General features: G+C 33.4%; 1 protein-coding gene across 1 annotated transcript in view; it reads right to left on the bottom strand.

Annotated features, from left to right (window-relative positions):
* LOC106464308 (actin-related protein 6-like) overlaps positions 1–13708 on the bottom strand; it is a 49213-nt gene that overhangs the window by 2414 nt on the left and 33091 nt on the right. Inside the window, exons 8-10 of the mRNA XM_013924438.2 lie at positions 2128–2251; positions 1619–1694; positions 648–710 (exon numbers count right to left, since the gene is read on the bottom strand). Coding sequence (XP_013779892.1) covers positions 648–710; positions 1619–1694; positions 2128–2251 — 263 coding nt within the window. The remainder of the gene's footprint in view (positions 1–647; positions 711–1618; positions 1695–2127; positions 2252–13708) is intronic.

Consider the following 13708-nt stretch of genomic DNA (forward strand, 5'->3'; position numbering starts at 1 on the left):
CAGTATGAAACAATGAATTGTGGAGAAAGTGACATATTATAATACTACACATACAGCAATTGTTATGCAAAACAAATTTACAAATTTAATTATAAGAAATAGAAATACAATTAGAAACGATATTGATAAATGTAGGTCCCTGAATATCATGTCAATAAGACATCTGTGTATGTTCAAAATTTCAAGTCATATACTGAAGTATGGTATTTTTTTAAATAAAAACAATTTATAATATTAAAAGTCAGGGATTTAAATACATTATTCCATGTGTAAAAAGAAATATGCACAAGTGTTGTAATTATGTGGCTTCAAAATTATATAAATAAAATGTGAAGTAAATTTTAATAAATATAAAAAATACTAAATAATCATTTATTTAATAGTGAAAAAAATGTAGAAACTTTGCTATATAGTTGTATAAAAATTAATATACTAACATGTCAGTTTGACATCCTGTACAAGTGTTTTGGAGATATCTAAAGAAAATGTGCAATTTTTTGTAACTTGTGCCTGTAATTATGTGTACTATAATACATCTAAAAACATGACAATTTTCAAATTTTTCAACATGGCAGAACCACTCTACCATATATAAAAAACCTTCAACACCTAACCAATACATATATTTGTTCCTCATTCTTACTCACTTTTCTGGTAATGTGACACTAACATCATATAATTCTGGTGCAAAAGCTCGCACATCACTGTACCTGCAAATCAAACATTACCATGACTTTTAAACAATGAAATATAATAAACTATCTAGCTATCTATAAAACTGAATAAAAATTTAGATATTTAAGTTCAATTAAACATAGCACAAAAAGAAAATAAGATTATAACGATTTTTTATTACTAAGCTTAATTATATTCAGAGTTCAAGCCAGATGTAATACATGTGTGTACAATTATTCATTTAAAAGAAGTGAGTTGGCCACATAAGCAAAGAAGTAAACTACACTTCCAACCACATAGTTAGTAATTAAGTGCTTGAGCAGGTGTGTGTTACAAAACACCAAGCCACATGTAGCATTAAAGCAGTTTTGAATCCTTAATAGTCTATGATCAATTATTCAAGATATAGAATAAATACTTTTCATGAAGTGTCAATAGTAACAACCTGACCTATAGTATTTGTACAAAACTGCTGAGGATAATAATAATAAAAAATCATTCATGCACACACACACATACATTTTTGTCCTGGAGTATTAATTTTTAAATTTATTAAATTCTTTATTAGAGGATTAATCAGCACTGTATAATGAATATTTAAACAAAATGCATGGAGTTTTTTTATTTTTTATAAACCTACAGTCAAGTAGAAAATAGAGCCAGACAGGACCCATAACAATAGTTTATAAGCACTAAGTTAGACTAATAAGAAATATTTACTTCCAAATGGGTTACATGTATACATGGTAAAATGGATGAGGAAATTACTTAAATTCAATTGTTACTTTCAATGTGAAAAAAGCTTTTTGAAAATTACATCTTTAAAATTTTTCAGACCTTGTTGGGTGACCTTCTGATCAACCTGGCTATTCAGGCATAAACTAAATGATAATAGGATCTAATAACAAAACCACCAGTTAATATGGCAGTTGTTAATACTTACACTCGTGTTTTAAAGAATGGAAAACAGGCATTTCCTCCTGTTAGCAGAATATTCTTATACAGATGAGGCTGGACTTCTGAAAATAAAAGCATTTCACTATGAACTTAAGGAAATATAAATACATAAGCAGTTACTCTCTAGGTAATTACATCTTATGTTCCATAATTTACAAAATTTTAACATACTAATTACTGGGCTTGGGCTTTCATGAAATGTATATGCAAAATTAATTTTATAAATAATAATAAAATACATCTATCAGATACAATTTTCAAACGTAATTCAATCCTTTAAAATTTAATGATACTAACAAACTTCAACTATAACAACAAATATGTCTAAATATGTGTTTAAACAAATCAACTAAATCACACACACACACATGTAACCCTCTTTTCACCTCTCGTTAGTGGATCACATATATAATTAGCAAGTGTGATAGGTAAAAAAAGTTAAAACTTTTCATTACTTTTTATGATTTCACTAGAACAACCGTTACATGTCCTTACCTTCTGGAGTGGCCTGAATTGAATGCACAATAGCTTCTGGAATTCCCATTTCTTGCACTCCAATATCAGATGGATGGAACAATAATTCTGGGACCATAAATCTTTCATTATTCATTCTAATGATCTAAAGAAAAAAAATCAGTGGCTAATAAATCAATTTTAAATTTACAACTGTACGAATATAAAATAACATTGCCAATTATAATACTAAACAAACTACTGAAAGAAAAGCAATATTCTAACTTTAAACTGAATGAACTTACAGTTTCAATAGAAGTGGTGCTGCCAGTCCTTTGAAATTCAAAATAGATGTTTGAATCAAGATCAATAGCTTTTTTAAATACAAACTTGACTTTGTACTTGTCAAGTTGCTTGTGCACGTTAGTTGATAACAATTTTTAAGTCCTGTTTTGATAATAACTGACAAGGAGACAGTTGTTTTTTTCACTATATTGATTCAAAGAGGGACATCTGATGACTGACTCTACATATCCTTGTTTCCAAACAGGTAAGTGTATTTGTATATTCCTCCTGAATGTTTCAAAGCTGAAATGACATTCTTGAATATGAATTGGCCTGAAAATGCAAAATCCTAATTTATTGATAAGATGCAATATAATTACCAGCTTTTTTTTAAAGTTGTGAATAGAAGAATTCTGCTTCTCTTTTTACTTACTGGACTTTAACATGGCAACAGCTAGTAGTTCAGATACTTGTTTAAATGTTCACAAATTTTTAAAACAAACAGGTTTCATCAAATTTCGAGAATAATAAAGAGGTCTATGTTTTTGAGGGCCATAATTTTTTCATGACATAAAAGATTAGTTAAAGTTGGGGATAAACTAGAACATATAGCAAATCCACCATTTTAAAAAAAAAGTAGAAATTCTCAGTTGCAAACTCTATTAAGTTGATATATACATATCAAGGTTAGCTTCTATTACATCATGTTTTTTGTTAATTAGTTCAACCCTATGTTTCACCCACTGATATGAATGTAAGAAACAAAGAAAACAAGCATCAAAAATAAATAAATATGTATTTTCATGAAAACAACCATTTTACTTCATCCAGAAATTTAAAGTTGATTGATTTTCAAGGAAATCTTTAGGAAACTCTGATAGAAACCTGGCAACCAGCTGATAAAAGTCAACATTTTCTTTACCTGAAGATATATTTTCAATAGATACTCACTTCTTCACATAGAAAGCATCTTCTACATGAATCTGCCTCAGAGATTTTCATGCCACTAGTCTTTAGGTAACTTCCATCTAAACTCACACGATTTTTCAAGATCTGTGCTACTATATAATGATATTACCATGCAGCAACCCCCCCACCAATAGGAGGGTGACACAACCTCCTTATGCACTAGCTCCCTCTATGTTTTTGCACTCATGATCTTCATTTGTAGATGAGGTAAAGAATACTGAGTAGCACTGGAAGTGGGGAGGAAGGGTGGGAAGTGTGTGAAGATGTATCTATTGGAAATACATTTTCAGGTAAGGAAAATGTTAACTTCTGAGGCAATACACATCTCATCACACAGAAAGCTAGAATCCCACATTGATATGGTGGAGGGACTGGTGTGAAAGTTACCTAGATGAGCTCCCTACAGAAAGCGGCTGCAGGAAACCCATGTATATGTATAGTAAAAAGCATAGATGTCTGAATGATAGCAACTACAGTTGAGGAGTAAGAGAAAATAGGTCTTAAGTGAGAGATGTTATAAGGAGCAGGTGATTATTGGCTCGAAAGGGGCCTGGGTAAGTGTGTAGGATGACATTCAGGTTTCAATCAGGCATGGGAACAGGGTGAGGAGGTCAATGAAGAAGGAAGGATTGGAACAGGGTGGAGGAAGAAAACACCTTGTGATATCAGAAAAGGTGAAAGGTGGTAAACAAGGCAGCCCAATATCCAGCAATGGTGGAAACAGTGAACACTTTGTCAAGCAGCCAGGTAAAAAAGGAAAAGTGATGGGCAATAATGGGCTGGTTAGGAGGAAGGTAGTAACGGATGGACCAACGTAAAAAAACATGCTATTTTTGATGATAGATGGTCAACAAGAATGAGAAAGGGAGAAGGCTACCCTATGAAAAAAGTCCAGCCCAATGGGTGATAGGCCAGATAAATCTCAAACGTGAAAGTGGAGGGACGTAATTCCTGTATGGAATAGCAATGAGTGAGGTTGGAGCAAGAGAGGTGTGGGAAGTAGGGGAAGAGAGGGACAAGTAAACTAAAGGTGAAGAAAAGGGAACCAAGGTTGCACTGGCCAAAGAGGTGCCATCAAGAAGATACAACAAGAAATGTTGGGAATCAATTCCAGGACCTGTGGTGGATAAAAGTTGGAGAGTTGAGTAAGCATACAGGAAGATAAATACCAGTCCTGATTGAAAGCATTGACAGCCAAGATTGAAAGGTGGGGTACATGAGACCAAAAGAAGGGAAGCTTGGAATTGAGAGGTGTGGCAAAGTTATCAATGAGCAGAGTCCTCAGGAGAGAGCACATCCATCAGAAAACCTGAGAGTGAAGAGACCACACTGGGCAGAATACAGTTTGGCCTAGAGAGCTGGTCCACCATGAGGTTCATAGCACCCATAACATGACATGCAATGAGGAAACTCATTGAGAATTGGCCCAATAAAGAAGGTAGAGAGTTTGAAAACAAAGGGTCCTGGATGTGATTCCTCCCTGATTGTTTATGTAGGAAACAATGGTGGAGTTGTTGGAGTGAACTATAACCAGGGGTGGGAAATGGGAACATGCCTGACGCATCGCCAAAAGTCCAAGCATGTTGATGTGAAATGAAGACTCATCCTGGGTCAAAGTGCCTGATGAATGTTTGTTGTTTACAGATTAACCCCATCCTGAGAGGGAAGCATCAGAGAAGAGGTGTAAGCCAAGTTTGGGTGGAGGCACACCAACAGTAAGATTGGGGTGGTCCAGCAACTAAGAAAGGTGTGTGACCAGAGGAGGGGACAGGAGAACCATGGAGTCAAAAGGTTCCCATAAGTGATTCCACTGGTCATGCAAGAAGGAGTGAAGGAGAGGCATATGGGCATGGCCCAATGTAATAAGGACTTCCAGGGAAGAAATGGTTCCTGGAATTATTAGAACCTCTCGAGCAGCATGACAGAATGTTTCAGCACTTAGATTTGGAGAGAAGAAGGTTGAAGCCCAGCTGAGAAAGGTGAACAAGGTATTGGTTGGGGGTAAGAAAGGTTGTTTGATTGTTTGGAATAAGAAAGGATTTGGAAATTTTGAAAAGCCCCCCTAAACAGGCAGCTTCCCACAGAAGAATAAAAGTGTGCAGGTAAAACTCCTCCTGCAAATGGAATAGAAGAAGCCAATCATCCATGAAATAATGGAATTGTAGACTGAGTCCATGGAGATGACACACGAAGGCTGTGATGCCTCTTTTTAAGATGTAAGCAGCCAACGAAATGGCAAATGGAAGAGCTCTGAACTGGAAGATACAATTCTGATGAGTGAATTGAAAGAAATATCTCAAAGACTCTGCAGTGGGAATATGAAGGAATGCATCTGAAACGTCAACCTTGGTCATCCACAGTCTGGGTGATAAGGATCAGAAGAGAGAAAAGAAATTTACCATAAGAAAATGAGGGACAACCATGTAGCAATTCCGAGAGGAAAGGTCGATGACCAGCTCAATCCTCAGTTTCCTTGGGGATCACAAAATAGGCAGAGTAAAACCCTAGCAAAGAGTCATGCACCCTCTCTATGGACTGTTTGTGAAATATATCCGACACCGTGTCTTCCAGACATCAAAGACAGATAGGATCCAAGGAAGGAGGAAAGTGAACTGAGTATAGGCTGAATAGCAGAGAGAGAGAGAGAGAAGGAGAAATAGAGGGAGAAGCCATAAGAGAGAACAAGTGTGACCCACCTGTCTGCAGACAGGTGTTCCTAAAGATGTGCATGCTGCAGCAGAAGAATGTTTACGAAGTCCACATTTTTGCTGTAGTCACTGATGAACCTGGTGAGACTGACATTGGGCCAAAGACTGTCGAGTAGAAGGAGAAGGATGGGAAGAGGTGAAGGATTTATAGGAAGCAGGAGGACTAGGATGAGACACAGGAGTGGAACATGGGGGTTGGGACAGAAGAGTAACCAAGGAAGTTAGCAAGGATTGAATCTTGACTAGTGTGGGGATATTCCTCACTCCAGATGTTGAAGTAACATGAACCTGAGAATTCATGACTGGAATAAATAAAGGAAACAAAGTCCCTTTATCAGACTGCAAATATCTGTAAATTACAAGCAAAAACAAACATGTCTTTGTCATGCAATGCCAAGGAAAAAGAATGAAGATCATGAATGCAAATGCTTTCTGAAGGGAGCTCACCTAGGTAACTATTGCTCTGGTCTATCTACCATATTAATGTGGAATTATAGCTTTTTTGTGTGAAGAGATGTGTATTGCCTCAGAAGTTAACATTTTCCCTTATCTGAAAATGTATTTCCAATAGATACATCTTCCCACCCTTCTTCCCCACTTCCAGTGCTACTTAGTATTCCTTGCCTCATCAAAGAATGAAGATCATGAGTGTAAAAGCATTGAGGGAGCTAGTGCACAAGGAGGTTGTGTCACACTCCCATTGGTAGAGGGCTTTTGCTGCATAATAGTGTCATTATGCAGTAGCACAAATCATGAGGATTCTTATGAGTTTAAAGGCTAGTAGCATGCAGATCTCTAAGATCATGGGAAAGATGCTGTGTGAAGAGGTGTATATTGCCTATGAAGTTCTTATGTCAGGTATGGTCAATATTATGTTTATGGATCCTTGGTAAGCCACAGACAATAACAGAGTGAGAAACCTATTGATCTAATACTATTATAAACATCAAGAATAAAAACGAACTTTCCTTAATTTTAATAAATGTTTCTGAAGATGGATCAAATCCCCCACTTGGCAAATTTAGTTATCACTTAATAAAGTTTCAGTTTTAGTGATAGCATCTTTTTTCTTCAAAGTAACCACAGAACTAATATCATCCCTTTAATTTATAATGACATTTAACTTACTTACAGACATAATAAAAAGTCAAGACAACACTGCCTACTCATATTTCTATCTGTTCAAAAGATTCATTTAATGAGATACTGAACACATACCCACACACACAAATATACATATATAGATATATATAACTGTTGGTAAACCAAGAATTAAACCTACAACTAAGACTACTTTTTGTTTTGGTTTAGTTCCAGCTTTAACTAATCTTGTTTGATGTATTTATGAGAACAATTGGCTAAAAGACTGACTGTCATTATTACTTTAAGCCTACATATTATTTTAGGTATGTTGATGACATTTTTGTGGATTTTAAAATTATGAATAATTCATAAAATTCAGTTTTATAATTAAAAAGAGAAAGTTCTCTCCATTATTTAGAATTTGGGAGAGAATTTCACTTTCATAAAGAAGCATTTTTACTACTAAAAAACAACAACAAAAAATAATATAAATATCATTCACACTGGAAACAATTCTAAGAACGTATGAGTGAAAGCAAAGAGGAATATGTAAATATTTAACTCGTACAGAAAAGTTCATGGTTTGTTTGTTGAATTTCTTGTAAAACTACTTGAGGGCTACCTGCACTAGCCATTCCTAATTTAGAGGTAAAAGACTAAAGGAAAGGCAGCTAGTCAACATCACCCATCACCAACTCTTAAAACTTCTCTTTAACCAACAACAAGTGGGATGACTGTCATAATATAATGCTCCCATGGCTGAAAAGGTGAGCATGTTCAGTGACAGAATTCAAAACCATGACCCACAGGTTACAATTTGAGTACCCACACCATTCCCAACTGCAAGTTCATGGTTGACTATTGACAATGTATTAGACTTGTACGACTGAGTAACTGTTGTACTTGTGAGAAAATAAATATATCTGCAAAACAGTTTAGTGCTTTGAAATTGTATGATAAGATAAAAAAAACAGCAGAAAAAATTACAATAACAGCTACAATGATATTTCTTAATTGTAAGAAAAAATTTCTACTCACAGTAATATCACTGTGCTGGCAAGACTCCAGGAAATATCATTAAATCAGTTACAGCTGTAGTTACAATTAAAAACCAGTCTACTACTTTTGAACATTGTAACAGCAATGTAATACATGTAACATTGTATTATAAAAACTGTTACTTTTTCCATGTAACATTAAACACTTGGTTACTTCACTCACTCTTTCATCCTACAAAAGTTTGCCAGTATCAAAGAAAGTACTTGCAGAAATAAAAGGAGTACTCTATAGATTCCCTGGTAAAGAGTTATTCAGTTTCATTTTCATCATATTTTAACTAAATTTATTCCCTTAGTTTATATTCATAGTTTTGCAAAGAATCATTAATACAGAGCAACCTATAGGTTTATCAGCAAAATTTGAAATGTGTATTAAATGTTGTTGGTTGCATTTAAGTACAAGTCCAGTGACATCTGACATTTGCTGTGAATATGTTTGTGCAAAAAAAGTGACTTAAATGCATACAGAAAAAAAGAAGAAAAAAAAAAGAGTTCAACTGTAGTACATACTTAATTACAGTTTGGACTGGACACAAATTGTTATTTACTATAAATGGAAGAATTAGTTATATCATATATTGAAAGTTCAAGGTATTTGGATCCCCTTCTTCCATCAACCATTGTATACTTTTGTTAAAATATTAATTGATTAGGGTTAGTACTACACTGAATTGTATCATACTGACCAAATACAGATTTCACTCATTCTCACCCAATGATTGTATGGTTATTGCCCTGACATATAATTAATATAATCTATCATTCATTCAGTAATGATAGACTGAGTCTTCCTTTAAAATGTTTACTGACTCAGCTCCAAAATAGTCCTTGATCATATGCAACATGTCAATGTCAAATCTTGAAAACTAAATAAGCAATTTCCTAATGTTTCATAATACGGTAAATGTATAGTGTTGCTTTTATATATACAGCCAAATATCAAGCATCTATATCGATTTACATCTTACATTACCTGGAATGTAAGTTTTATGAGTTGAATGAACATAGAACAACTTAACTACAGGTGGTGAGAGTTTAATAATCACATTTGCTAGTTTTACATGAAACAGTAATACTTTGTGATTATATCTCCTAATTGTACCCAACTTTACTACTAATTTTGATAGTTTGGATCTGATCATGTTCAGTGTTGATTTGGTAAAAATTATACTCAAGAGAACCAACAGAGTTAATGACAATATTGATGTAGAATATTATACATGCGTTACAAGAGAATAACTATCCTTTGAACTTTATTAATCATTTATTTAATAACTACATTAAACATGGAACTTTCTACATTTAATTTGTATGATATGCCAAAGTAAAATGTTATGTTGGGTTTCCCATACATAAAATATCATGGACTGAATACAAAAAAAAAATAATTTATAAACTTACTTGGATGTATCTAAACTCAAATTAACATTAAGGGTGTTTTCAAGACCACATTAAAATGAAGAATCTTCAAGGGTGCTATTCCTGTTTTAAATCATTCTGATGAAATACAATTGCACTGTCTGGCAACATGAATACATATGGTTAACAACCAATTATATCTCTGATAAAATTAAAAAATATATTACCATAAAACCTGTCTACATCAAATATTAACAAACACATCTTACAACATAGTGATAAACTAATGTGCATAAGCAACTTCAGAATTACCACATCAGCTGAGTGAGAACAAATGCTTCAGATTAAAGAAATTCTACTGATCATCTCACACCTTTGTACAAATAAAAAGATGCCATAAACAACATTGTTATTGAATCTGTAGACTGTTCGATTTGAATTGGAAGTCACGAAAGATTGTTCAATATTAATGAAACTCAATTTTTTTTTACAGTAAAAGAGCTGAAGAATATGAACATATTTTCATGGATATTGGATATACAAGACTGTGTAGTTTAATAGTTATTATTTAATTAAATTAGTGATTTAATATTTAAAGAATATTTAGTTTTCATAACAAGAGTGTTAAAAGTTAATTATATTAAAAGTAATAGTTACAACAAATTTTGTTACATAACTCGGTAACATATGTTGTGTGTGTAGTTCAATTGCTGTAGTATTGTTGATGTCAACTTTTTCAAAACCTCTAAGTTTTTCTTGCTATGCGAGTATTGTTACATCATAGCGTCTCTTAGTTTGTAAAAAGTTCCAGTCCTCAGTTGGGCAAGGTATATATACAAGTGACCAAACGAGCACAAATTCAGTCAGAAAAAAAGTTAGAAAATGTGAAGTTAGCCATCATGTGAGTGCTTAGCCTTAACAGGTGATATCTTAAAGTGAGTTTCACAGTTTAACAGAGATAAGGGTAAATAATTTGTATTCTAAAGTAATTGAACTCGCCTGTGGAAACTTTGACAAATAGGAGACAATTATTTAAAGTTCAGGATACAACTGTGGTAACCTAATTGGTAATGTTAAGTGAATTATTCACTGATACTATTGTGATAAGAAAGAGGAAAATAATTCATGTTACCAATTGGATTCTAAAGTAATTAAATCAGCCTGTGTGGAAATTTTAACAAGAAAAGAGAATTATTTAGAATTTTAGATAAAACTGTGATTTCTTATAGTGTAAAGAATTTTTGTACATATGTTTGTTTGACTTGTTTTGAATATATATTATTTTAAAACAAGTGAATTGTGTGCTGTCCATTTACTGTTTGAATTTATTGCCAACAAGTCACATACATCTACTGTAGAAGAGTTCCAGCCCAGCCCATATACAAAACTCTGACAATGGAATATTAATGGGATTGAGAATAAATTAAAGTAGCCTCCTTTCATTTCTTTTGAAATCTGATATAATTTTACTAAATGTAACAAAAGACATCTATAAATTTAAATATTATAATAAATAAATAAATGTTAATATCTGTTACTCTACTTTTAATTAAAATTTATCTTGTAGATAATTTCACATGTGTTGATTTACACTCATACGACTTGTATCAATTAGGGCAACAACCACAAGTTTTATTTGGAGAGTGTTATACTTCCCCTGATGATCTCCTCTACTTTAACAGTCACCTTTATTGCATATGTCCTAGAAAACTTTTATTATGAGAACGAGAGATTTATAATAATGGGTGATTTTAATACTAGAGTAGCTTGCTTGCACAGTAGAATTTGAAAAACCAAGGTATATATATTATGATGTTCAGAATCATCAAGATCAAATAATAAACACTCATGGCAAATATGTTATACAATTGTGTTACAATAGTAATAATTAAAGGGTAAACAAAGAATGGAAACTTTTCTTTCCAACTGGAAGAATAATGGCCATTGTTTTAGTGAAAAGCTATAAAATGGTCTATATGAGCTCTGTATGCCACAGGAAACCAAACCCGGATTTTAGTGTTATAAAACCATAAACCTCAAATGATCCACTGGGTGAGACTAAGAATAATGATATCTGAATTAGACACTGATATTTCTTCACAAACAATCTTACAGGAGAAATGTAACTCTTAGAATAATGCTTGATACACAGTTTCCATCTAATCATGAATTGATAGTTCTTATCCCTTAAAAGAATATAATTAGAGATTTATGTAGGTCAAAAGATTCAAGTGAAGGTTTAATTTATATTTTCAATGACTTACCATACATTAATACTAAATTGTCTAAATCCAAGTTATCGGAATACTAAATGAAGATAATGCAACGGCAAGAAGGGAATATTTAATTTGTTTGAAGGATAGTAAATTAACTTGGAACTCAATATCCTAGAAAGCATCTTGCCAAGAATAGGCCAATGAACAACCAATAAAAAAATTTCAATATTTATTTAGAAGTCTTCATGATCAACATCCAAATAGCATATTACAATTAACTGATGATGAATCTGCTGACTCATCATTAGTTCTATGGATTATTGATGGTCTCATCTCACCAACCAAGTTCAAAGTGAAATTGACAATTTTCAGTAAAGAAACAGTGAAAAGCTAGGTCTACTTTTTTTGCATAGTCGGATACATCCTCTACCCTATTGTGTTCCTCCTTGAAGACCAATATGTCATGTCTTTACAACCATTAAACAGAAAATAAAATAGATAGATAGATGGATGTATAAAAAATCCTAGCTGTATCTTTGTAAACAATTATTTAGTGGTTTAATTTAACTATAAATAAAAAACTTATAACTGAACATCATAAAATATTTTACTTATATAAATAGTCCATAGATAAAACATTTTCAAATGTATCCAATCAAATGGAGCTCAATAGGGACTGAATGTATCGGTGTAAAACAAGATATGCAGCAGGATCCACCTTAAAGTATTATTTTTCACTTTTTATGAAATATTATTCCTTTAGAGGATGATGCAGTAATTTTTTGCTATCTGCGCTCTAGCCTACCTTCAGTCTGGTTGGGTCTAGTGATAGTACATCTGTAATCACATGAGAGCAAAAGACACAGGGATGATACTAATCAGCTGACCTGAAAACACAGGACAGACCTAGCAAGCCACTGGAGGATTTAACACTTGCTCTAAAAACTCAAGAACAGCCTTGAAACAGAAAGACCCATAGGAAGACCATGGGTGAGATAGAAACAAAATATTGAACGAGCAGTTGGAAATACAGGAACAACACTGTAGGAGGTAAAGGAACAAACATTATACCTAGATATGAGCGTGTGGCAGAGTTTTATGGGGTGATGTAGTTGACAGGCCTTTAAGCCTAACAGGAAGATGAAGATCTTTGCTGTGCCAATCATGAAAACTAAAACCCAATGTTTAGCATTATAAGCTCACTGAATTATCACTGAGCCAGGCCTGGCATGGCCAGGTGGTTAGAGCGCTCCACTCGCAATCTGAGGGTTGTGGGTTTGAATGATTGTCCCACCAAACATGCTTGCCCTTTCAGTTGTGGGGGCATTATAATGTGACGGTCAATCCCACTCTTCAATGGTAAAAGAGTAGCCTAAGAGTTGGCTGGTGCGTAGTGATGACTAGCTGCCTTCCCTCTACTCTTACACTGCTAAATTAGAGATGGCTAATGCAGATAGCCCTCGTGTAGCTTTGCGAAAAATTCAAAACAAACCAAACCACTGAGCCAAGGGGCAGCAGTGGAAGATAAGCTAACAAATGTTATATGATGTTTGTGAAAAATCCAAAAATGATTATAAACCAAAAGGAAACTAAATTTATGGCAATCAATGTAAAATACAATAACAACTAGGTCCCTTACACATTCAGTATATTTACAGATATACATATTTAAACTCTGTTATAAACACAGATGGGAATATTATATGAATATTAACTAAATATTTCAAAAAAGAAAAGAGTAGGTCTTCAAATTCAAATAATTCCCATGTACAAATCCAGGTGAACCTTTCTGGATAAAACATGAAATCTTCAATGCTACTTTGCTATTAATAATATATTTTACTCTTTGGAAACTTAGTTGACATACAACTTAAAAGTTGCCAGTAATATTTACCATAAACTTTAAAAATTATTGCTTGATGTAAGGCTCTCAAATTGTAATGAT

The sequence above is a fragment of the Limulus polyphemus genome, unplaced genomic scaffold (assembly GCF_000517525.1).
Source record: "Limulus polyphemus unplaced genomic scaffold, Limulus_polyphemus-2.1.2 Scaffold1616, whole genome shotgun sequence".
NCBI lineage: Eukaryota > Metazoa > Arthropoda > Merostomata > Xiphosura > Limulidae > Limulus > Limulus polyphemus.